General features: G+C 38.6%; 1 protein-coding gene across 1 annotated transcript; it reads left to right on the top strand.

The window, feature by feature from the left end:
- The first annotated feature begins 1,334 nt into the window (after positions 1 to 1,334).
- ccnjl (cyclin J-like) lies at positions 1,335 to 19,804 on the top strand. The gene is made up of 6 exons (XM_055179454.2): positions 1,335 to 1,648; positions 2,252 to 2,347; positions 5,240 to 5,450; positions 14,366 to 14,665; positions 17,237 to 17,396; positions 17,591 to 19,804. Exons 2-6 carry the CDS (start codon positions 2,270 to 2,272, stop codon positions 18,054 to 18,056), a joined length of 1,215 nt encoding a protein of 404 aa, XP_055035429.1. The 5' UTR covers positions 1,335 to 1,648; positions 2,252 to 2,269; the 3' UTR covers positions 18,057 to 19,804.
- Positions 19,805 to 22,418: the final 2,614 nt, after the last annotated feature.

The raw sequence follows: 22,418 nt of genomic DNA, 5'->3' as shown, positions 1-22,418 counted from the left end.
CTTAAAAAAGTAATATTAAGGTCCAGTTAAGGGTCCCTGGTTAAGAAACACTGCACTATTACATACTCATTGGGCTTAGGAAACTGTGGTCAATGTAGTTTTACAGAAAGGTATGTGTTGCATTTAGTAAATTTTAAATTTAAGATTAACTTCATTCCTGAAATAAGATCCGAAAATAAAGAATGAAAAAGTGCTGCACATTGATAAGCCATTGTATACTTAAAAACACCTAAACTCCATATACATCCATATACTACATGAGCTAAAAACCGGCATATAGTCATTAAGAGTACTGTCTCCATCTGCTGGCCAAATAAAATACAAATCAAAACACTCAACAGGATTTAGAATATTTTAAGTAAATAAACATCTGTGAGATCCATCTGTGTAAAATATCTTTACTGTCACTGATTATATTGTTTGTGTTTATTACATGAGAACGTGAAGTACAAATATGGATATATACATGGGGGGGGGGTATATTTTAAAAAATAAAGAATAAATATAAAATGTGCAGAATGTTATTACACATCTCAAATAAGTCCATATTGTCCATATTATGTATTTAACTATTACAAAATATGTGTCATTTAATTCGTAAAAAGGAATTATCATATTAAAGGGATGGTTTACCCAAAAATGAAAATTCTGTCATATTTTTCTGACTCTCATGTTGTTACAAACCTGTATAAATGTATTTGTTCTGATTAACACGAAGAAACATTTTTTTGAGGAATGTTTATAACCAAACTGTTTGTGAGCCCCTCTATAGTTTTCTTTTATCCTACTATGGGAGTGAATGGGGGTCATGATTGGTTTGGTTACAAACATTCATCAAAATATCGTTCTTCGTGTTCATCCGAACAAATATATTTATACAGGTTTGTAACAACAGAATTTTCATTTTTAAGTAAACTACCCCTTTAAAATTTGTTATATTAGGATCAATTTAAATGTGCAAAGATATGTCCCCCACTAATTTATTTTTAAACACCCTTTACATCACAGTGATAACTTCATCATCTTCAAATTTGTACATTTAGCTTTATATGAACAAATACATTTCAATATTCTATCAATGTTTTTTATTTTTTATGAATTGGCGAGCCTCAATTGTTTTGAACAACGTTTGTGTTAATAGGCGTATGTGACTGGCTCTGGTGACTTCGAGCTGCGCTGCGTAGATTGATCGGAATATGACATCACAGTACCGCGAGAGCGATTCGAACGTTATCCAGTACTTTCCACTCGCTCTCGCGCTGCTGTGATGTCGGAGACCGGTCACTTTGCGCAGCGCCGCATGAAGTCAAACACGCTTAATGTCCACAGGCTCCTCCCCGTTTGGAGCGACCACGCAATCTCCGCACAGCAACATCATTCAGATCTGCTCCACTCAGGCCACAGGGGGAGCACATTACATCGGGACGGCGAAACAAGTCAAAGAGGTTAACTTGGATACACACGCGGCGGTGTTTTAATAATAAAAAAGTCGCCGCACCGTACACTGAAGCGATTGATATACACGCGAGAAGATTTGTCCTTGATATGGGACATGTTTTGAAAAGTACAAACACGCTGAGTTGAAGGATATAACTCCAGTATGCGGCACTTTTGAAACAAAGGGGTCTGGAGCGTTGTTGTCTAATAGGTAAGACGAGCTGCGATAGGGATTAAGATGATTGTTTGTTACGAAGTAAAGCGTTACGATGTTACACGTGTAGCTTATGTTTTATGTTGCGATTTTCGTCGTTGAAAGTCTTTGCATTATTGGTTCGCAACTCGTATGTATACTTTCTATCGCGGTAGTAGAGAGTCATGGCGTGCCCCAGGGGTGGATGTGCGGCGCCGGTCACTTTAAATTCGGAGTTTTAAAGCGAACAAAGTTAGTCTATACCCAAAGTTTATCGCTAACTAGCCTACTATATGGCTTAAATTGAAGAAATAAGACGAAGCTGTGATTGCAACGATACAATGACCGACTGTGTTGATGTAGCATAGCGTGGGATTAACTGCTTGAACTTTGCTGGGTGACTTTTAAAGGCTCGCAATAAATGTACAATTACTGCCACAGTTTCCACCAAATGCTCACTTATCCCATGTCTGTAGTTCCACCTACAGTAAAGATTGTGGCATTTCTCTTTACGCAGAACTGAAATAGAGCTGCTATACTTTACAACTGCTGCGGTTGGATGAATTTACAGTGTAGACCAACATTGCTTGTTTTCTCACACTTTTGTTTGTGTTTTTGAAGGATTTGGGCCCTTTCTGGATGGGAAAGATGGAACCAGAGGGGCAGTGGTGGAAAAGCCAGCTCGCAGCGGACATCCATCAGGCTCTGCGGATTAAGGCGAGTTGTAAAAATACACAGACGCTTTGCATTCATCATGTCAATGAAGCTTTGATCCAAATGTCAGCCTCCAGGCCTCTATCATTCGATTATGTCTGCCGCAAATTGAACCAGGTTTGGTTTCACCTGTCTATGGCTTTGATGGGTAAGTGTGAAATGTCACACTGCCCTTCCAAAACATCCCCTGATGGTGGATGGATGAAGGTTCCTGTCCAACACATTGTCTTGTACATCTACTCCCATCCTAAACAGTTTCCTGACCTCGGAAACACAGTTTCCATGGCTGTGATTTACTGGGGGGAGTCTAGTTGGGGGGCATATTTTTAAACTATAGATGCCTATAATGAAATTTACAGTTTAGATGGTATTACATGGATAAAAGATGTGAATCACCCCCCTTAAAATTCACTCCATGGACAAATTCCAGCCCTGTTCATGCTTAGTATCATCTGTCGATTGGCAAATGATGTTGTCTGCGTAACCTTGGAAAACCGCTTCAGCTTTATTATTGTAAACGTTGCTGCTCTACAACTTGAAAACACAAGGAATTGCCGAACTTGTGTCCCCCCAACTACTGAGTGAATTGCTGTCATCAGACGGTGAGGTTAAGTGCATTTATTTAGCGCAGTCTGTTGTGCTTTTATTGTCTGGCCTGTTTATTGGGGCTGCTCACATCCGGTTTGGAATGTGAAGTGCTCTGTTTGTCTGTGTGTGTGTGTGTGTTTGTACTTGAAATTGTCTGTTGGCGTAAGATTACAGGACTAAACAATCCTACTGGGTTTATTCAGCAGTCACTTAAGTTTCTTGTGGCAGAAAGCAGTGGCGTTGTTATTCTGACTTTGCCTCTAAAAAAACATTTATTTATTTAGGCACAAATATTTTCATCCCGCTGGTTGGATGGATATGTGCTACTATATGAAATCTTTTGGTGCGTGGCGCTGATACACAGCTGATGTGTGGAGATGCGATGTTTTGGTGGATTATTTAAGACCCTTTTTCTCGCTTTGCACCAAATGGTCTGACGATGTCACATTTCTTTTGGTGTGTAAGTGTGTATTAGTACACGTTAACGATATGCAAAAGGTACAAACGCCAAAGTAAACAATGACGCGAGTTATCATCTCCAACGTAAATTTCTTTTTTGGACTACAACAAACACGGATTGTAGGCAACAGTTTATTTCCTGGGATTGGGGATGTAGAGAACACCGACATTATCATAATTCCTCCTGCTTTGACTCACAGCCTGTTAGTTAACTCCTGTTAGCATTGCATTGTGAGTGAATCCATTCAAACATGGTAAGGAGCGTCACATTTCCGGCTGGCGTCAGAGGTATTCAGACCAATCAGAACGTACAGGTTAGCTGGCCAATCAGGGACACAGAGCTTTTCAAATCTGTGCGTTTCAGTAAGAGATGTAAAAAAATGTACAGTATGTGGAAAATAATGTGTTTTTTAACCATAAAGCACGTGAACATTGTATAATATACTCAATATACAAAATATCGCTGTTTTTTTTAGCAAAGAAATAGGTGCTCTTTAATGTAGTGCAGATATATGCAATGATTCGTTTTGCATGAAGTATGGCCACGGTGGGCTAAAAGTCTTTGCAATGTGTAGTTAATTTCAAGCTATGGCTCAAGGCCTGTGCATATTTTTATATGCATTTTAAAAATATGCACTTTTTAAAGGTGCAGTGTGTAAATTTTAGCGACATCCAGTGGTGAGGTTGCGAATTGCAACCAACAGCTCAGTCAACTGCTCACTCCTCGTTTTGAAACTCATAGAGAAGCTATGGTAGCCACCACCGGAAAAACATGTCATCGTCGGAGACAACTTGGTAAAAAAGTTTGGGCTTCTGTAGAAACATGGCGACACAAAATGGCGACTTCCACGTAAGGAGACCCTCTGTGTATGTAGATAAAAGTGTCTCATTCTAAGGTAATAAAAGCATAACAGTTCGTTATAAAAAGGTCTTTATACACCCCTGATAATAAAGTTATGTATATTATTTTCCATTTTTGTCAAGAGATACTTCTAAAAATGACACACTGCACCTTTAAATAAATGACAAAAAATAAATTTTATCATTTCCTCTTTAAATGTGACGTTCAAGTGGCAATTCCTGTTTTTTCTTTAAGCGACCTGCAAAGTAAAACTACGAAAAGGTGCCGAGCTGGTTTTATTTCCTCTACCTTGGTATAGTATTTATAGACGTTTCATATTAAAAGCTCGTTCTTCGGATAAAGATAACTTGGTTTGCATATGCAGTTGACAAACAGATCAGCCATTCAAATGCAGCAGCTGTAGCGCTGTCTAAATTGCGGGCAGGCCCCACAAAAAGGCTTCTTGAGAGGGTCAAATCCCAGCCCCTCACCCCACGGGGGACAGATGGCTATGAGACGTGAGGGTTATAGGCCTGTGAAGTAACCGGCTCTCTCATGAGCAGCCACTATAAAGCAGCACACTTTGCCTGTGGGACTCGTCTGGAATGAGTTTAGATGCTTATTATGTGTGACTGAACCGTTCACTTTTTAGACCGAGTTTTGCAGTGAAATTAGATTTTTACTTGAGTTGGTTTGCTTGCTTTTGTTATACTGACAAAAATGCTGACAAATGGAAAATAAAATATTTTACTACATTAATGCTTTTTGTTAGTGATGGTCTATGATGCATATTTTCCATTACATGGAACATTAATGGTATCAGATGGTAATATCACGATACTTTGAAATGCCATGTTACATTATTGAGCTATATATCAAAGACAGTAAAGATCGTAAAACCCTTTTTTAATATAGTGATCGTGCAAAAACAGTACTATTGAAAGTTTTGACTTCGCCTAGTCAGATAAATTAATGGCGTCCATTTTTACATCTTCCTTTACTCACAGGAGCTGAAATTGCCGGCATACCAGGCCCACTCTCCGCAGATCGGGATGCGTCGGTACTTTGCAGACCTGTTGGCCGTTCTCAGTAACCGCTATCAGCTGTGTCCCACTGCACGTCACTTGGCTGTCTACCTGCTGGACCTCTTTATGGACCACTATGATGTAGCGGTGCGGCAGCTCTACGTCATCGCCCTCTCCTGCCTCCTCCTTGCCAGTAAGTTAAAGGCAAAATTAATCTGTTTTGTATTTTGTGTGCCTACTTTGATCCTTGAATGTACCTAATTTGGCAGTAAACTGTGAGGTGTATTGCACATGGCGAGCTGTATGAACTAAGAAGGGAGACTTGTGTGATTGAATGTATTACAAGATGCAGGGTTCCCACGGGTCCTTGAAAGTTTGTGAATCTGGGGGAAAAATTTCAAGGCCCTGGGAAGTTTTTGAAAATAAACATGCATAGATACAGGTCATTGAAAGTGCTTGAATTTTTACATGCAAGAAGTTGCAAAAAAATCCATATTATTCCCTGTGCAGTGTAGGATAATATCATAAAAATTTTAGACTTTTTACTGTTCGCTTTAAATGCTTATATCTTCTGTATGCGAATGTTGATTTATACCAAAATGCTTTTTTGCATAGTTGTGTTTGACACATGAAAACGTCTCTGGTTATGTATGTAACTGTTGTTACCGGAGATGGGAACGAGATGCTGCGTCTCCCTTGCTATACTTTGTCCCTGTAATGCCGTCTTTGCCAATATTTCAGATAGCGATATACTTCCTGACTCCCGTGTCACCCTGGCTTTGTCGTTAAGCCTCACCATTGATTGAATTTGATATACACATTCAGACGCACTTACCCTTGGAGGTGTCCCCAAAGTGTCACCGCAGTGACAAAAAATGGATAATTAATTCACAAACCCGTTCCATTTTTTTATTTTGATGCATATTACAGATTTTATGCAAGGCAAAGGTTTTTTGAATAGCACAGGTGCATTTTGTAATGCGTGTTGTGTTGTAATAATTTCATAATAGTTTTAACGCTTGTATGAAGGCTATGGCTTTTCAATAGTTAACCACCGACATAGCTCACCTAGAAGCAACTGAAATATTTCATCTAACGTCGTTTTAAATAAGAACTAGGGGTGTAAGTTGGACATCTCAGCACGATACAGTATAATATCGATTCTTTTAGCCAGCGATACGGTGTTTAAAGGAATAGTCTACTCATTTTCAATATTAAAATATGTTATTACCTTAAAGGTGTAGCGGAGGATTTTCTCGAAAAAGAATTGTTGATACATCCTTCTATCATCTGTTTGCGTGCACGTAATCGCTGGAGCGCACTGCGACGCTTCTATAGCATTTAGCTTAGCCCCATTCATTCAATGGTACCATTTAGAGATAAAGTTAGAAGTGACCAAACACATCAACGTTTTTCCTATTTAAGGCGAGTAGTTATACGAGCAAGTTTGGTGGTACAAAATAAAATGTAGCGCTTTTCTAAAAGGATTTAAAAGAGGAACTACATTTTATGGCGTAATAGCACTTTTGGGAGTACTTCGACTCGGCGCAGTAACACCCTCCCTCTCCCATTATGAGAGTGAGAAGGGGAGCGGACTTTTCAGGCGAGTCCAAGTACTCCCAAAAGTGCTATTACGCAATACAATATAGTTCCTCTTTTAAATCCGCTTAGAAAAGCGCTACGTTTTATTTTGTCCCACCAAACTTGCTTGTATAACTACTCGTCTTAAATAGGAAAAACGTTGATGTGTTTGGTCACTTCTATCTTTATCTCTAAATGGTACCATTGAATGAATGGGGCTAAGCTAAATGCTATCGAAGCGTCGCAGCGCGCTCCAGCCCTTACGTGCATGCACACAGATGATAGAGGGATGTATCAACAATTCTTAGTTAAGGTAATAACATATTTTAATATTGAAAATGAGTAGATTATTCCTTTAACAATACCTCCAATAGGGATGCATGATAATTTGCATGCGATAGTCATTGCGCATATCGTCAGTGGTGCCGGTTCCTTGATTAGTAGTAAATCGGCATCACCTACTTCCTTTAGGTGAATCCGCATTTACTGCACAAAGCCGTAGTTCACTTATAGACGCACGTGCGCTGACGCGATACACTGGATCCGAACTTTACTTCCGGTTTCGTTTTTTTTAATGATCTGACTAGTTGCCGAACTGATCTCTTGAACAAATGCCTCGTCGAAAATAACAAATGTTTTGGTTTCCTAGGTAATCTATGTGTTGTTTTTTGCTTTTTATATAAATAAACTACGTTTAAAGAACTTTGTTTTTTTTTATTCTTAGCGGAGTTTACCGGAAGTTACGTGCGGGCCACGACAGCCGCTTGTTTATGTTGTTACTGCTGAAACCGTCTATAATAGACCCTGTGCTCAGCTTGTCACCCTGTGCTCAGCTTCGTGTCGTAAATGCGGCTCCATCTGAAAGCAGGTGATTGCGATTTACTACTAATCAAGGAACCGGCCTCACTGACGAGATACGCAATGACTATCGCATGCAAATTATTGCGCGTCCCTAACCTCCAATTTGATTCATGGGTATATTGATTTATCGGTATTTCAACAGCAGACACAAAGTTTTCTGCTACTGTCTTTTCGCTGAAACCACTGCTTTGTTGTTGCATTGCATTCGTATGCACAGTAAACGTATATAAGCGCTTTAGCAGAAATGCATAGAAAGACATTACGAAGAGTGTCAAAATAAAGGTACCACATACCAATATTTTTTCAATGCAACATATCTTTAAACATTTTTGTTACATCCCCCATTCTGGCACAACTCGCCCCTCTCTTCACTACCTCTGCAACCACTGAACTGTAAATTTGGCTACTATGGATGTTTCTGTTGCGTGTATGGAACCGAGCAAGCACATCCGCAGTGACAGGCTGCTGTATTGTGCTGCACGACAGCTGTGTGCATAAGAGGCCATGGCCTCCAGACCCCTCCGTCAGTCGCCAAGGCAACCTTCCCAATGCGCGAATCAGAAATGCGCTCAGCTTCCCAGAGCACAGCGAGTGCCTAGCAATCCCCATCGAATGGCAAAATGGTTTCAGGTAGATTGTGCGAGATATTCCATCATGGAAGCGCCCGATGTCTCCAGTAGATTAATGATGCTGGAAACAATGAAGTCTGACTAATGACTCATAATCTATCAGCACTTGAAGTAATGTTGTGAGGCATGTTATCAGCTGCTGTAGCATGTTTACTTACACATACGGAACGAGACGCGGATAAGATTCGGGTGGGGGGGCTTGTTGTGCATTGATGTTTTTAATGGAAGGTTAGATCAAAGTGCTTTATATGGAAAACTATTTTGATTGCTTCCTTACGCCCACGGAGCTCAATTGGTAGTGCAGTGCATTAGCAGCGCAAAGGTTGTGGGTTTCATTCTCAGGGAATGCACATGTTGATAAACTCTTAAGTTGCTGAGGATAAAAGCGAATGCCAAATGCATAATAGTCTGTTGATGATACTGCAAAAGTCATTGGTTCGATCTCAGGGTCACATGCAAATACTGATAAAATGTATAAATGCATCTGCCATATGCGAAATAACAAATGTTTACCACAACGTTTATGTTGTGAAACCATTTGAAGGCAAAATACCCCGCTGTTTTTACATTTCTTAGTCTCTGTTTACTTTGTTTTGCATCACTGTGTTTAAACAGTGAATCTTTCTCATTATTCTGAGCCTCATTATGGCTTTTGGGGGGAGGGCTGTTTTGCGCTGACCAGCTTCTGGCAGTGTTGTTCAGGCATTAATTAATTGCTATGGACTGAATGAATAATGACTTTGCTCGTGTTGTTAAAATATCCCTCCCTTTTCCCAAGTCATTGATTGAGGCGGCTGCTGCTATTGTTGGTTTTCTGCAAGAGCCGCCTGCAGTCAGTGCGTGTCAAGCAGGGATGGACTTAATGCGTATAGCTGAGAACACAGCAGCGTTTCCATTCAGAGCCAAGACATGATTTTCTTTGAAGACATTGGAGAACTGTCTTTTTAATTGAAGCATTTTTGATGTATGAAAGTCCGTTTTGGGCGATGCAATTTAAAGGGATAGTTCACCCAAAAATAAATTTACTCACTTTTGTGTTGTTACAAACCTGAAGGAATATATTTTGAGGAATGTTTGTAACCAAACCGATCATGAGCCCCATTTACTTCCATAGTAGGAAAAAATTATACTTTGGAAGTGAATGGTGCAACGTTTTGGTTACAAACATTCCTCAAAATGTCTTCGTGTTCATCAGAACAAAGAAATGTATACAGGTTTGTAACAACATGAGAGTTGTTATTCATTTTTGGGTGAACTATCCCTTTAAATATGCATTCTTGGTTTTGTCAGTCTGAATTTATATAGAGGTTAGTTATACAAGTTATTTCCAATCCTACCTAAAGCTTATTTATCATTAGGGCAGTTTTCAAGACAGGGTTTAGATTAATCCAGGACTAGGCCTTGGTTATATTAGGATATTAAGTAGTTTTAACAAACATACCTTACAAAACAATGGCACTTATATATTTTAAGATTTGTCAGTGCAAGCTGTTTTCAGTTAAAGGAAAACACCACTGTTTTTTAATATTTTACTATGTTCTTAGCTCAGCTTAGATTAATTAATACATACCTATCTTTTTTCAATGAGTGCACTTAATCTTTGTACAGTGCGTTGTGAATGTGTTAGCATTTAGCCTAGCCCCTTTCATTCCTTAGGATTCAAACAGGGATGAATTTAGAAGCCACCAAACACTTCCATGTTTTTCCATTTTAAAGACTGTTACATGAGTAGTTACACGAGTAAGTATGGTGGCACCAAACAAAACGTGGTGACTTTTTAAACGGATAAAAATGATAACGGGGCTCCAGACTAACTGTTTTCACTAGGAGCACATTGGCCCCCAACTGAACATTTTAGGGGCACAACCAGAAAATTTAGGGGCTCACACCGTAAATCAACATGCTAACCCAATATTCACATTTCTACTAATTTCCACTGTATTAATAATAAACACTTTGATGATAGATGCAGAAAGTACAATGTGCTGTTTCAACTTCAGGGGCTGTTTACACTTGGTATTAAGATGTGTGTTCATCGATCAGATCACAAGTGGACGAGAGAGACACATTACGTTTACACCTGGTATTTAAATCCGTCTCTTATGTCCACTTTCGACCGCTTCTGTGCTGAATACTGTGAGGGGGTGGTCTGTGAGATGGTGGGCGAGTCTCTCTCTGCTGTCATTCAAACCCAAGCGGGAGTAATTATGAGTTTATATGGACACAAACTAATATTATGTCGGAGTCCACTGCTTGTTTACGTGTACGTGTGTATGTAAGGGGCTTTCTCTGAATTTTCAGCGCAATTGATGAAATAGGATCACGCAACTTTCACACGCTTTCAAAACGAAACTACGGAGATCAGCCGCTTTAGTTTTATCAATGAAAGGCTAAAAATAGCGCTGTTCACTGTATGTTCACGCCAGAAGTCAAAAAAAAGACGTAAAACTTGTGTTTAATACCTCAGATTAGATAAATGGGCGGAGAGAAGGTGGTAGCGTGTGGCTGTTCAAACGCATTCAACCACATGTGCGTTCCGCAACTCCAAAGCGATCCGATCGAAAGTGGTTTCGACTACCTCTGGATCTGGTTGAAAGTGGTCGAAAGTGGACGAGCTCAAAACGTTTTGAATACCGTTTACACCTGGCATTAACGTCGTCCACTTGTGATCCGATCGATGAAGACGCATGTTGGTGCCAAGTGTAAACAGCCTCTCAGTGTCACATCACAAAAAAGCTATACCTATATTGTATGGCGGAGGAGCACTTAGTTTGCAGCATTTTGACCTTGGCGTGCAGTAACATCATCACTCCTGCTACTCCCCGCTTAAAAAATTACACGTTTTGTTTTGTGCCACCATACTTACTCGTGTAACTACTCATGTAACAGTCTTTAAATAGAGAAAACATGGAAGTGTTTGGTGGGTTCTAAATTCATCCCTGTTTGGATCCTAAGGAATGAATGTGGCTAGGCTAAATGCTAACACATTCACAACACACTGAACAAAGATTAAGTGCACACTTCAAAAAAAGATAGGTATGTATTAATTCGTCTAAGTTGAGGTAAAGACATAGTAAAATATTTAAAAACAGTGGTGTTTTCCTTTAACTGATAACAGCTTGCACTGACAAATCTTAAAATATATCATTGCCATTGTTTTGGTATAAAATATATCAGTGTGGTGTTTTCCTTTAAGACGATTCAAACAAGCATTTTTAGTCTTGGACTAGACTTAAGCCCTGTCTGGGTGTCTGCCCCATTATGTATTAAGTTGAGCTCAAGGGATGATCTGTTGAAAGGCAGAGTCAGCAGAAATCACACCGCACCAAAAACATCTGAGATTAACTTAAGCTAAAAAATGACAGTCCTAAAACATAAAGTATAAATTGAGACTTGATCAAATTTGTAAGATTATAGCATTTAGGGTTAAATGCTGACTAAATACGGCTTGGTGGACATGCATGGATAAACGCTTGAGTCTGATGTTATCTGTGTCCCCCTCCCCTTTCTCATTATCTTTACTCAAAACTTTAGAGGAGGATAGAGGGCGAGATTTCAGGCTCATTTCCTCTCTTGATTCTGGCTGATGATGGGGGTTTGTTATGGTAACCAGTTTAAAGCAGGCGTTAAAGCACAATGCACTCCGCCAAACCTGTTTTCCTTTATCAGACGTATCAGGATGTGAATTTAAAATGTCATCTTTAATTGAATATGAATGCATCTCTAAGAATAAAAGAACCATGACCTGGTTTTTCATCTCTAGAAAAAGCTTTGTGAAATCACACATCTGTACTGAGACTAATTGAGCTGGTGCTCACCTTTATGAGAAAATGGTCTCGAGTAGCATGTCAAATGCAGGCTGCGCCTTTCCTCGGAGGGAGAAGGGAGGGGTGGGGAGCCTAGGGTCCTGGCGGGGCATGTTTAAACTGAAACACTCAGCAGGGTTCCTGATATTCAGATTAGTGTGACAGATGCCCCCCCTGAGGTTTGATGCTGATGAAAAGAGTTTGTATACCCCCTGATAATTAAAAGAAGACATTACGCTTTGGCTTTTAGTGTCTGCCGGTTTTGACACAAGCAGGCTTCCTCAGACATCCAGGCTAAAGTCTCAATCTAATTATGAGTTAAGGAGCATCAAAGTTTGATTTCACTCATCGAGTTCACATTAATTTAAATCTTTTCACACAATGTTCTTTACATTATGTAGTTTGAATTTATATAGAGAAAGTATTTGTGTGTGTGGATCTGTTAAAATGTTGTTAAAAGCTTAACGTCATTATGAAAATGATGATAATACAACTGGAATGAAATGAAAGTTCTCCGTTTACTCACCCTCATGCCATACTAGTATATGTGTATAACTTCCTTCCTTCAGTTGAATGCAAACAAATAACTTGATAAAAAAAATGCATGCCATCATGTTATCTTCTTATATGGGAGCATACATTACAAAACTCTAAAAAGATCCATCCAACAAAGTCACCAAATACATCTGGGATGGCATAAGGGCAAATAAATTAAGATGATTTTCATATGCCTATTCATTTAGGCATTACGATTTTGCATTTAAGAGAATTCTGTTTTTTCAGAAAGAAATTAACCTCCAAATCAACTACCTTACCATAGTATACAAAAAAGTACCGTGGTTTACCATTACTATACCATAGTACTTTTTGTATTCCTGTCTCCTCCAGCCACTGATCTGGGGGGGCCGGGCAGGAGGGCCCGAGCACTCAAGTATGCGTCGCAGGGGTCAGAGGTTATGAGGCCCTTATTGTAGGAGCATTGGAGTGCGGGGGGAAAGCAATACTAGGGAGCCTTGGACTTTGGGGAAAAGATATTAACACCTAGCACAGGAGAAACAGGAAGGGAATGGGGAAGAGAACAAAGGAATTCTGCAGAGAAGGGAGCAGCTGTGTATTCTCATTACAGGAATTTGCAGAATGCCTCACCTTAATGATGTCAGCACAAATCCTTTTTAAAAAATCAAAGATTGTGAGTAAAAGACAAATGTGCACTGTTCTTAGATGAAGTATGTCTCTGTGATATCTGATAACAGGGTCTAATTTAGCAAGGATTAAAGAAAAAGCAATAAAATTGTACTACTGCCATGCCACAAACCTGTAGTTGGGTCTTCATCACATGGGAAAGAGAAAAATGATTTCCATTATGGATTTGGCAGACGCTTTTGTCCAAAGCTGCCTAAAGTGAATTCGGTCTATACATTTTATCAGAACCAATGACCTTTGCTCTACCAGGTATTGGGCTACAAAAACACTGCATAAATTTTTCTTTTATCTCATGATGTTATATTAGTTGCTGAACCAAACAGAATTGCAATTCTCCCATCTTGCATTGGTTGCATTGCATTGTGGGCATCACTTTTTTGTTTTGTTTTTTGCACCATAATACTAATTCTGTGTAACTGGAACCTGTTGTACACAAATGTGGACAATTACACTGCTTCATGTTCAATAAAAATATTTGGTTATTATATTTATTAGTTCTTCATAACCCCAAAATAGCTGGTAAAAATCTGAAAAAAAGACAAACCAAAGCTTGGGTCTTAGGAGGTAATAGTCTGCTTTTTGCGTACACGAACATAGGGGGAAAGTTGAACGCACAGCCTCGCAAAGCATAGTTTATTTGACTGGTACGTGTACGCAAATGTTTGACGCATGCGCATTGCGACAAAATGCAATGCATCTCCTGGGCTACATACTACATTCTCCTATATGTGCATGCCTGTCCTACATGAACAATGTATGAAGGGTTATAAAAATCTGGCGGGGCGCATACAGTATGCGTGCACTCTTTGATGTGGGATGAAAATTGCGTCACACTTCAAAAAACGACCATATTCGTTCTTGGTTTACTGTCAATGTCATTTATTTATTTATTAGGGCAATTAAAACAACACATGTTGACCAGTGTGCTTTACATAGCAAAGAACAGGAAATAAGCAATAAGTACATACAATAAATATAAAACATACATGTGTTACACACGTTTTTAATATTTGCTTATCTTTGCGCAGGTAAGTTTGAGGAAAAGGAGGACCGTGTGCCCAAACTGGAGCAACTGAACACACTTGGCTTCATGTGCAGTCTGAACCTCACCCTCAACAAGCGTGACCTCATCAAGATGGAGCTGCTGCTGTTGGAGACGTTTGGCTGGAACCTGTGCATGCCAACACCCGCTCACTTCATCGACTACTACCTCCACGCCGCTGTCCAAGAGGGAGACCTGCACAACGGCTGGCCCCTCTCTTCCTTGTCCAAAACCAAAGCTTTCATGGACAAGTACACACACTACTTCCTAGAGGTCTCATTACAAGGTAATAAGCATCAAGTCGCTTTGGTATATTAAGCCTCGGCTTAAAATAATTTGCATATCCTAAAATATATATTAGTGCTTTTGTTTTGTCTCAAGACGCACACCAGTATAGTTATATTTGTTAAAGCTTCTTAAATGTCCTAATTTTAACAAAGGCTTACTCCCGGCCTAATCTATACCAGTCTATACCATCTATCTCAGGCCTAACTGTGGGTTCACACCAGGCGCGTTTGAGGCGTCAAATTAGCATCTACCGCGTCTAGTTTGCTGCTTGAACATTTTGAGTTTACTCGCTTCATTCACGCGTAAAAGCCGCACGTGAAATTCTAGTCATCGAGCCATTCACGCAGAAATTCCTCATGGAGGGGCTTCTGCGACCCCGCTCGCTTTCTGTAAACACGTCACTACTAAAGCAAGCTGGTTAACGATTGGTTAATGTGGCGCGTTTTCCGCCAAAGTACAGATTTTGCAACTCGCGCGTTTCCCACGGCAACGCTCAATTCGAGCCATTCACGCGAACTAGATGCGCAAATGAGGGGGAAACGCTTCTGCCGCGCTAAAAGCCTCATTCGCGCTGTGAGACTTCACATTGACTTAACATTGAAATCACTCACGCTTGACGCCTCTACCGTGGCTGGTCTGAACGCAGCATAAGAAATACTTTCTTAAAATTTAATATGTAACTTTCGGCTGGAAGTTGAATATATTTAGAAGTGATGAAATCAGATCTGCTGTTAAATGGCTAATATATGCAAACCTCTGACCGCACTTTAATTGGATTCTTTATTAATGTGCAAATGATGTTCATAGGATAATCTTTGAGTATGTTGCTTGGCAACCTTGAACAGACTAGAGTGAGATTAATATACTATATTACTCAGTTAAATAATTCAATCTGGTGTAGGGCTGGGCAATATATTGAGTTTGGGTAATATATCGGTATTTTTCCCAGCGGGATATGGGATGAGACAATACCGTCTATATATCATATGGTCTGATATGACTCTCATGTTTTGCAACAGATGCTCTGCCAAAATATGTACACTGAGGTCAGTCGTAAGCTTTCCAGACAGCTTGCATGTTGTACAGCTGTATATTTTCAAACCGGGGGGAAAACTTTGAATTTTTAAGTCTTTGAAGTTTATTTTCATCATACGCTGTTTCAATAAATGTAATTTATCAAGGCTTTGACTTGCTTAAAAACATTTATTCCACTTTGCAGAATACTAGAATATTTATTGTGTGTAAATAATAATAAAAATGATATAAATTTTGCTAGGGCTGTGCAAAAATATCGAAACAGCTAACTATCGTGATACTTTTTCCATGATAGTGTATCAATTTTGAAGAGTGTCGATAACCACCGTTTTTTTAATTGTTCAGAAATCTCGTTTTTTGGTTGTGCATTCCAATTAATTTCGATTCAACTGCAGTTGGTTTGTTTTGATTTAAACCTTCATAACTTAAAAAATTCAGCTAAGTAGCACCATAAAACAAAATAATAACATGATAACATAATAATAAACATGTTTTGACAAAAATGTAAAAAAATGGATTTATCTCGTTTCGCAACGAAACTCTTCATTTCAATCTCTACTATTGATATTTAAAAAATTAATAATCCCTCTGTGTGATTCAAACGACCTCCTCCACCGTTGCTGTAGTTGTCGCTGTCCAGTTGTCGGTCATATGCGGCCAATGTCTCAGAAGTTAGCGGGATTGAAAAAATTGCAGAAAATTTAAAAACACCTGCAGCTTTGGTGTGGATGCACTTTGGCTTAAAAAAAGTAAAAAAAATCAGCTCTATTTTTTACATTTTTGAAAAAAAAAGCATTGCAATGTATCGCAACATGCAACGCATCGTATCGTGAGGCCCTTGTCAATACCCAGCCCTAAATTTTGGTCAATATTGCCCAGACCTAATCTGAGAATTAATATTATTTACACTGATTTTACCATGGTTTAGGGGTGTTAGGAATGTAATGTACTGGCATGGTCTTTGATTTGGTCTGTTAATGATATTTCTCAATGGTTTTTAGTACCTGCTTTTCATGATATATTGCAAATTCTCTGTAATGTATTTTTCTTGGGGGGGTCCATGTTAAGATTATGATGCCTGTTCATTTTTATATCAATTTACTAAATGATTGATAGAAAAAGTATACACGCTTTTATTTTATTTTATAGATTTTTTTTCTACATTTTAATCTATTTTATGAGAACAATAACATTTGCAACAATACCATATATTCTTTATACAATGGGTCACCAACCCTGTTCCTGGAGGGCACCTGCCCTGCACATTTTAGTTCCAGCCCCAATCAAACACACCTGAACCTGCTAATCAAGTTGTTCAAGGCTACCTTAAAATTAGAGGCAGGTGTGTTGGAGTAAAATATGCATGTGCTCTTCAGGAACAACGTTGGAGACCAATGCTTTCTACCATATATTATTTTTTTTTTCCTGTTAAGCTGCTTTAAAAACAATGCAACATTGTAATAAAGCGCTGTATAATTACATTTTATTTGCTTCTTCAAGGTCAGTAAACATGCATATGTGTGTTTTGTTGTAGATCATGCCTTCCTAAGCTTCAGGCCCTCTCAGGTGGCGGCTGCCTGCATAGCTGCATCCAGAATCTGTCTGCAAATCTCGCCCAGCTGGACCACCGTTCTCCACCTGCTCACCGGCTACTCTTGGGATCATCTGACACAGTGTATCCAGCTCATGCTACTGTAAGAGCAAACTTTACCATACCCGTGTACATGTGATATAATCTGTATTGAATTAATTAAAAGTTGTCCACTCATGGAACACAAAAAGTGATGTTAAACGCAGCGCTAGCCTCGGTCACTATTCACTTTCATTGTATAATTAAATAAGCATACGTTTCATTGTCAAGCTCATAGTTCCTCTCTTTCATTTCCAGTGCCCATGACAACGATGTTAAAGAGGCCAACAAATCCAAATCATCCCCCTCCTCTGGCCAAAGCCTCCTGCCCCAAGCTCACATCCCGCCCAGTCCTGCCACCCCCTCTCTGCAGAGGCAGCCCACCGCCAGCTCCCAGCAGCTGCTCCTCCAGGCCAGCAGCTACCCGCAGCACTCGCCGGCATTATCCCAGCTGCACATGCTGGCAGACTGCCAGGCACTGGGTCCCGTGGGCTCTCGGGATTACCTGCAGCCTCACCAGGCCAGCCTGCTCTCTGCAGCAATGCCGGCAAGCTCCTTCGCTTCTTTCCCCAGCTTGGCGTCCGGGTTGCGTGGTTTGCCCCTTCAGGGTCCTATCTCTATGCAGGTGAGCATGGGGCCCGAACGCCACTGCCTCGGTCTGACTTACGGGAGCGGATATTTGAGCTCTCATCACACCTTCACAGCAGGCTGCTTCGACAGGTGACGCCAGGAGAGGGAGGACAAACTCAACCTGGGGCTGCCGCCGCCGTCGTCCTCCGCCCTCTCGCCCTCATCCGGCCCCGAGGGGCTTCGCCTTAGCCGCAGACGAAGACTTTCCAAACAGAAGACAAAGAGTCGAGTGGATCCCACAGAGGTTATAGTATTAACTTAAAAACGTACATTTGTGTGCGCTTACTTTTTTATGAACTGAGGATGTCTATTTTTCAAGAGTTTGTTAAAAAGGGACTTTCCTGCCAGTGCCACATCGGCCAAGCTGATCGACTGAGAACACTTTTTATAATATACAGCCTTAAGAAATGAAATTCAACCACACCAGCATTTTTCAAACCAGCACGGGAACTTTCACACTGGATTTACTGTACGGTCCTTCGATGCTGCTGCCTTTACGACCAAGAATCTTGTGTTTCTTTCTGTTTACAGTGACAAGCCTCATATCAGGGATGTACAGAAATCTTACACGCCATTGACACAGTTTATGTTTGTATGAAGTAGCTTCTTTGTTCTCCTTGCCGAATTGGTTTCGAAAGCGAAACGGGCCGTTATGCTGACAGGTTGAAACCAGGTTTTTCCTCAGGCAGATGGAGGGAAGCCTCTCAGGGGATGGAGGCATATGTCCTACCCTCTCTCCTGAGCCGGAGGAAACCATGCTTTACTAGTTCCTCCCCCTGGGGAAAATAGCCATGATCACCCTGTGGTTCTGCCGACACTGTGGCTTAGAAAGATTACCTCACGTTACTGCTCTTACACTGTCTTTACCTCTGAGGTCATGCTAGCAACCGGTCAACAGAGTAAATTTAAGATCATTTTGCGGGTTAGTAATTCAGGCTTTGTTCTACTGTTATAATATGCTTTAAATTTTGGTGGGGGACGGATGGATGATTGACACTATTTTGTTTGCCTATACACATTACATCAGCATCAATTCAGTCTTATTTCAACTTGAGGATATTTTTAATTCTTGGTCCAAAAATATTTTATCATACACTAAAGATAAGATTAACCAAATGTGCTTTTTATATCCTGAAAGTATAGGCTACACAATGAATTTCTTTTTTTGTTGTTGATGACTGGCCTTTAGACCAAAGTGTCTGCTTTACGTCCTGCTGAATGAGAAGCTTTTCAACCACTTTACTGGACTTTGGATCAAAATCTTTCTCCTGTAGTCCTGAACTTTGAACTACCTCAATATATTGCCATTTATGTGCTGATTCTGCAGGGCTCGACGTTCTTTTGCTTTATACTTTTTTACTGGATTGGTCATATAACATTCACAGCTTTGTATTTTTTTCCAAAGTTTCGTTTAATTATTCTTCTTTTTCATGTTTTGTTTAGGTAGAAAACTGTGTTCACTGTAACAGACACGCACTGTTTTATATTTCTGTTCATTCGTTTTTTTTTTTGTGAAGCCTCTGTGTGTGCAATACGTAATCATTAGGTTGTTACTTTTAGACTGCATTTTTTTACTACCACTACTTTTTTATGATGTAGAATTAGTTGTTTTTATTTGTTTGATACATTATTACTGCTGACAGGCAGTGATTTATTTTTCCATCAAGAAAATGTTGCACATTGCAACCAATGTCTCCTGAGTCAGACATTTATAGTAAGCTGGAGATCAATAATACTGCTCATTCAATGATCTAATGGGTTTATTTAAAACCTTGTATTTGGGTCAGGGGATAACCGATGTCATTTGGATGAAAACCCCAGAAATAAAATGAAAAGCACAAATTGTTCATGTCAAATGTTATTTGTGTGTCACGCATGGTTTGTGAATGGATCCGGGGAATTTGCATAGCTCGAGGCAAGTTGTTTCATATGAATGTCGGGACTCATTGCACATGAAAAGGTCCTTGGCGGTGTGTTGCGGAGGGGGGTCTGGTTCATTTGGCCCCACCCCTAAATACCGCCGCCCTCCCCCTTTCCTGGCTGCGTGTCACGTGCTGGATTGAAGACAATGGGGGAGATTCCAGCCTCACATGGTGGCTCTTCCTGTCACTAAACACCACTAAACAAATAAAGCGCATCCAACTGAGCACCAGTGATCTTTTCAGAGATAAAAGCCTCGGGGCTCAGCTAAAAGATAGCTGACAATAGCTACAGTGAAGGTGGAGTAATATACAAAATATTTCTGCATGGTGGATGAGATGGTGAAGATAAAATGTGAAACTCGAGGGTGCAGAGTCAAGGACAAAACTACGATGTTGGGTTAAAGGAAATTTAAATTTTAATGTTTGTTGAAAAACCATGTTTGATCAAAGATCAATAATGAGTCATTTAATCTAGTTTAAAAAGTTACAATGTACACAGTTAAAATATTTTTTTAAGTACATTCTAAGAAAGGATTTGTTAATTTTTTACGCATTGTTTTGTGTTATCCTTTTTAACACATTGTGTGTCATTTCGTGTTGATTTTGTGTTCAAATAAGTAAAAGGGATAAGGCAAGATGTGTTCAAACGACACAAGGTGTGTTGTTCCAATAATAACACGGAGATGTGTCTAGTTAAGGACACACATTAAATGTGTTGTCCTTAACTAGACGCAGCATGCGTTGTTTTAACACATTCGTTTTAAGAGTGTACAACCAATCGGCTTTGCAAGTTATTTCAACGCACTGTTTAAAATTTTAAAAATTGTAATGTAAAAGTAATAAAAAAAATAAAAATAGGAAGTTCATACTTGTAAAGCCAATTTAATTGCATTTGAAAATGTAAGCAAATTTTTTACAGTAACTGGATTAAAATTTTAGATCATACAAATATTATTTTTTATATTTATTATCATAAAATAATGAATTTAAAGGGATAGTTTACCCAAAAAAAGATAGAAAGTTTTCATTTACTCACTCTCATATTGTTACAAACGTACATATTGTATACATTTCTTTGTTCTGAAAACACGAATGAAGATATTTTGAGGAATGTTTGTAACCAAACCGATCATGAGCCCAATTAACTTTCATAGTAGGATAAAAGAATACCATGTATTTTTTAATAAAATTATTTTATATTATTTTATAATATAAATGTAAAATGTCTAAAATCTTGATCCAGTGGCAGTTACTGTAAAATATTTTTGCTTAAAATTTTAAATGCAATCAAATTGGTTACAAGTAAACCAGATTATTAAAATTTCATTTTAATATACTTGTAAGTCCAATATGATTGCATTTGAAAATGTAAAGCAGCAAAAATCTTATTTTACAGTAAAATTGTCAACATTTTAGGTAATTGATTTGATATTTTTATGTATTTTTCTGCATTTATTTGGCAGGCGCTTTTATCCATAGCAATTTAAAGTGCATTCAAGCTATACTTTTTTAATCAGTGTGTTTTCTCTGAGATTCAAACCCATGACCTTTGTTTTGCTGACGCAATGCATTGCTAACTAAAGGTTCCTGTTTTATACTTTTTTACTTTCATCATAAAGTATATTATTTTATAATATAAATGTAAAAATGTCTAAAATCTTAATCCAGTTACTGTAAAATATTTTTTGCTTAAATTTTTAAATGCAATCAAATTGGTTACAAGTAAACCAGAATATTAAAATTTCAATATTACTTGTAAGTCCAGTGTGATTGCATTTGAAAATGTAAAGCAGCAAAAACATTATTTTACAGTGAAAATGTCAACATTTTAAGTCATATATTTTTAATGTCATGTATTTTTCTGCATTTATTTGGCAGACGCTTATTCAAAGCAATTTAAAGTGCATTCAAGCTATACTTCTTTAATCAGTGTGTGTTCTTTGAGATTCAAACCCATGACCTTTGTTTTGCTGACGCAATGCGTTACTAACTAAAGGTTCCTGTTTTATACTTTTTTACTTTCATCATAAAGTATATTATTTTATTATTTTATAATATAAATGTAAAAGTGTCTAAAATCTTGATTCAGTTACTGTAAAATATTTTTTGCTTACATTTTTAAATGCAATCAAATTGGTTACAAGTAAACCAGAATATTAAAATTTAATTTTAATATTACTTGTAAGTCCAATATGCATTTGAAAATGTAAAGCAGCAAAACCTTATTTTACAGTGAAAAGTCAACATTTTAGGTCATAGATTTTATATTTATATGTATTTTTCTGCATTTATTTGGCAGGCGCTTTTATCCAAAGCAACTTAAAGTACATTCAAGCTATACTTCTTTAATCAGTGTGTGTTTTCTGAGATTCAAACCTATGACCTTTGTTTTGCTGACGCTATGCGTTACTAACTAAAGGTTCCTGTTTTATACTTTTTACTTTCATCATAAAGTATATTATTTTATTATTTTATAATATAAATGTAAAATTGTCTAAAATCCTAATCCAGTTACTGTAAAATATTTTTTGCTA

Source organism: Misgurnus anguillicaudatus, chromosome 9, assembly GCF_027580225.2.
Source record: "Misgurnus anguillicaudatus chromosome 9, ASM2758022v2, whole genome shotgun sequence".
Classification (NCBI taxonomy): Eukaryota; Metazoa; Chordata; class Actinopteri; order Cypriniformes; family Cobitidae; genus Misgurnus; species Misgurnus anguillicaudatus.
The sequence above is the reverse complement of the archived record's forward strand: the minus strand, read 5'-3'. Positions and strand labels throughout refer to the sequence as shown.